At 41.1% G+C, this 4,214-nt stretch overlaps 1 protein-coding gene across 1 annotated transcript; it reads left to right on the top strand.

Annotated features, from left to right (window-relative positions):
- Positions 1–2,634: 2,634 nt before the first annotated feature.
- Positions 2,635–3,586, top strand: LOC102413661 (olfactory receptor 7A17-like). Its single transcript, XM_006073525.4, has one exon. It carries the CDS (start codon positions 2,660–2,662, stop codon positions 3,584–3,586), a length of 927 nt encoding a protein of 308 aa, XP_006073587.3. The 5' UTR covers positions 2,635–2,659.
- Positions 3,587–4,214: the final 628 nt, after the last annotated feature.

The raw sequence follows: 4,214 nt of genomic DNA, 5'->3' as shown, positions 1-4,214 counted from the left end.
CATGAGGAGTCTAGGTGATGTAGGAGACAGAAGGGCCCCAGGTTGGATGTTTGCAACCAGCCTCCTGTTTACATGTCCTGAGACAAGAGATAGGTGACCTCCAGTTGAGGAATTTACAACTAGCCTCCCATTTGCCCTCCAAAATGGAAATAACAACAGAAACAGCATAAATGAGCAGTCTTTATCTCTTGTAAACATCTCAGGGAAATAATCATGGCAAGGACAAAGGGAGGCAAAACTCTGTCTGAGTAAAGGATTAAGGGATTTCTGTTCCTCCCTCTTTTGAGGACAAGGGAGACACTACACATGCTCAGAAGGGCTCCTTGTGGGTCAAAACTCAAGGGATAATGCCAGACCATAATGAGTCTTGCTCCTCCCAGAAGCCTTAACTTCAAAATCTATCTTGGCTGCAGTGTGTGTGAGCCTGCATCCCAGGGGAGGGACCCAGGGTAGGTCAGGTGTGGAAAAAGAAAGCAGGCAATTGGCCTGAAGGAAAATGAAGACCCAGAAGAACTGGCCTATAGAAGTGATTAATCCTCTCACTAGTGGGGAATGCCCACACTCTTTCTCTCTGGGTGTGCATCTCTGCCTTGCTTCTACCTCAACTAAACAAACCATTACTCTATGTGCTTTCCCACTTGTTGTTCTGTGTCTCTAATAATAAACTTTGTACCTGCATTTATAGTTTCTGCCTCTGTGATAAACACACTTCAGTGGGAGCAAAAATCCAGAGAAAAGCAGCCTCTAGCCTATAGCCCTTGCTGGTTTGGTGGTGAGAAATGAAAATGTCTCCTGCCATATCAATAAACAAGACATGTCACAGCCATCAGCGATTTCTGGCCTCCAAATGTGAATGTGAACTCCCTAAGCTATGATCCAGCAGATGCTGCCACCTGCAAGTTGATTGCTGAGGAGCTGGGGGAATGCAAGAAGCAAGGTGAGCAAGGAAACAGGGTTGGCCCCAGATAGCTGAGACACATATGAAAGGAATGAATTCAGTGAGCCCAGAGGCTTGCATCTTCTCATATATAGAATGTAAATTGCTTGACTTGATATCTGATCTTTGATGTTCAGACTGCCTGCTCCCTTTGCTGCAAACTTGTATATAGCCTGACATCCCCTCCTGCCTCCTTGGAGCAGTTTTCTCAGAGCTACTGAGATTCTATCTCCCTGGCTCTGAGTCCTTAACATTCCCACCAAATGAAATAACTCTCTACTTTCAGGCTGTGATTATATTTTTTAGTGGACAGTAACTAGGATTCCTGGTTCTCCTCCGGGCTACCCAGGTTCAATTCCTGGGCAGGGAATTTAGATCTTGCTTCATGCCAAGGCTCACTGCTCTCTCACTGAGATCATAGAGGCTTATATAAGATGAAGGCTCACAGTCAGGGGTTGGTGATGAGGAACAAATGTGCAAGGATCTTGTCTTCTTCCTCTTGTATTGTTTCAAAAACAGTCATAGGCTGCGGTGCTGCTGTCCATGTGGTGGCATGAGTATGACATGACTTAGCCACTGAACAACAACAGCAGCAAAAAAGGATAGTAGGTGCAAAATGTAGCTCCTGCAGACTTTGGGGGCAGAAAAGCAAACTCAGTTAAAGACTACAGATTAGGAACAGTTGAAGTAAAAACTGGGAATGTTCAGGCCTGCTCAGTGTTATCTGTGTCTTCTTCATTCTCAGGAAAGCGACAGGAAAAACTCACTCCTCTTTTTTCCCATTTCACTGCAACATGACCCACACTGATATTAAATTATAACTAAAATATATATGTGTATACATATACACACATGTATGTATAAATATATAGAGATTGGTTTTGGATGTCTATCAGCTTTGTTTCATATAGTCTTTTAAAATTGAATTTCATAAGTGCTGAAAGTACATCATGTTGATACGGGGACTCTGTGTCTTGAAGTTTCAGCGGTAGCAGGAAGGCCATCTCATTTTTCTACATCATCTGACACCATCTCTCCTCTCTCACCCTCCTGCTCATGTCCCTCATTAGAGTGGTTTCCTTTTCTGGACTGGACCATCTTACATGAGGACTTTCCAGGCCCTTGCACTGGCTCTTCCCTTGCCAGGCACACACTTTCCCAGTTATTCTCATGCCACTAGCTCTCTCCTCCTTGAAATCTGTTCAAATATCACCTTGTTCGAAGTTTCTTCCTGAAAGTGCATTTAAAATAGCATCTTTCTTTGACTCTCTCTATTACATCTGCTTTATCTTCATAGCATCAATAATCATTGGACACACTTCATATTGTTTTTTATTTGCTTCTCTTTTCCATAACTGGGTTTTGGAATTTTTGTTTTTCAGAACAGTGCATTTATTGCATGTACAGTGCCTGGTCTTTGTCTTAATTCAAGACAAATTCCTCAAATATGTGAAAGAATTTCTCATTAAAAACTTGAATACATGACATCTTAAGGAAAAACTTGCTAATTAGAGATGGCACAGGGAAATCCCTAAAAAGATTCAAATCCATGAACAAAATACTGAAATTAACTTCTTCATGGCAAAAGATATATGGTCCCATTTAAAAAATGTGAATAATGCCAGTTTGTATGAAAACAATCATGATATTTACCACTTTCCTGGTAATCATACCCACCGTGAGACAGTAAGGAACCAAACAGCAAGTTCAGAATTTCTTCTTATGGGATTTTCAGAGTCACCTGAACTGCAGCCCCTCATATTTGGGCTTTTTCTCTCCATGTACCTGATCACTATGTTTGGAAACCTGCTCATCATCCTGGCCGTCAGCTCAGACCCACACCTGCACACCCCCATGTACTTCTTCCTCTCCAACCTGTCCCTTGTAGACATCTGCTTCACCTCCACCACCATCCCAAAGATGTTGAAGAACATTTGGGCACAGAGTAAAGTTATAACCTATGAAGGCTGCATTATCCAGATGCAGTTTTTTGCACTCTTTATAGGATTGGACGTCTTCCTCCTGACTGTGATGGCCTATGACCGCTTTGTTGCCATCTGCCACCCCCTGCACTACACGGTCATCATGCGCCCCCGGATCTGTGGACTGATGGTGCTGGTGTCCTGGATCGTCAGTGTCCTGAATTCCTTGTTAGAAAGCTTAATGATGTTGAGACTGTCCTTCTGTACAGTCTTAGAAATTCCCCATTTTTTCTGTGAACTCAATCAGATGATCCAACTTGCCTGTTCTGACACCTTTCTCAATAATTTGGAGATGTATTTTAAAGCTGTGTTCCTGGCTGGTGGTTCCCTTATATGTATTGTTTACTCTTACTCTAAGATAGTTTCCTCCATACATAGAATCTCATCTGCTCAGGGGAAGTATAAAGCATTTTCCAGCTGTGCATCACACCTTTTAGTTGTCTCAATATTTTATTGTACGGGCTTAGGTGTTTACCTTAGCTTGGCTGGTACTCGCAGCTCACACTCAAGTGCAACAGCCTCGGTGATGTACACTGTGGTCACACCCATGCTGAACCCCTTCATCTACAGTCTGAGGAATAAAGACTTAAAGAAGGGCCTGAAAAAACTCTTTGGAAAGGTAATTTTAAAAGGTCCTATTGTCATAGATCTTAAGAAGTACCTGTAGTAGCAGAGCTCAAACATTGAGCCCAGTGTTGCCATTGTTTGGTCAGATTGTGGAAATATATTTTTCTTGAAATTTTTATTTTGATTTCAACTTTGTAAAATTTATGTAACTCACTTTTATGCTTTGCGATGTCTGATATCCTATATTTCTCCCTTTTAAGTTTCCTATTTTCCCATGTTTCCAGTTTTGGATATAAAACATTGGAAATTCCCATTTATATCAAGGGACTACATGATCTCTTAAGAATAATTTCTCCTCAGATGAAATAGTAAGGCTAGAGTGAGCATTGTTTTCTTTTGCTTGACTAAAAGAAGAGTTATGAATTATTCAACCCCTATGGGGGAAGATCCCTACTTTTGGCATTCACAACTATTAATAAGTTTATAAAAGAGGAAAACTGAGAACGTAGTTTTAATTTTTCTCAACATCATTCTGTGCATATGCCTGTCCTGATTACTCTTCTTGATAATACAAATTTTAAATTACTGGTTGTTATCACTGATCATAGGATCTTTTTCTACTTATTAGGATCTTGCTCTGATATACAGCTGGTGTCCACTGTGTCTTCCATCATTATTGGCAAATACTGATAATATACTACATGTTTCCAAGTGAAATCTACACTGAA

Source organism: Bubalus bubalis, chromosome 9, assembly GCF_019923935.1.
Source record: "Bubalus bubalis isolate 160015118507 breed Murrah chromosome 9, NDDB_SH_1, whole genome shotgun sequence".
In the NCBI taxonomy this organism is placed as follows: domain Eukaryota; kingdom Metazoa; phylum Chordata; class Mammalia; order Artiodactyla; family Bovidae; genus Bubalus; species Bubalus bubalis.
The sequence above is the reverse complement of the archived record's forward strand: the minus strand, read 5'-3'. Positions and strand labels throughout refer to the sequence as shown.

What these genes read in the sequence shown, in the direction of transcription:
- LOC102413661 (XM_006073525.4), top strand. Translation starts at nt 2,660, where the DNA reads ATGGGATTTTCAGAGTCACCTGAACTGCAGCCCCTCATATTTGGGCTT.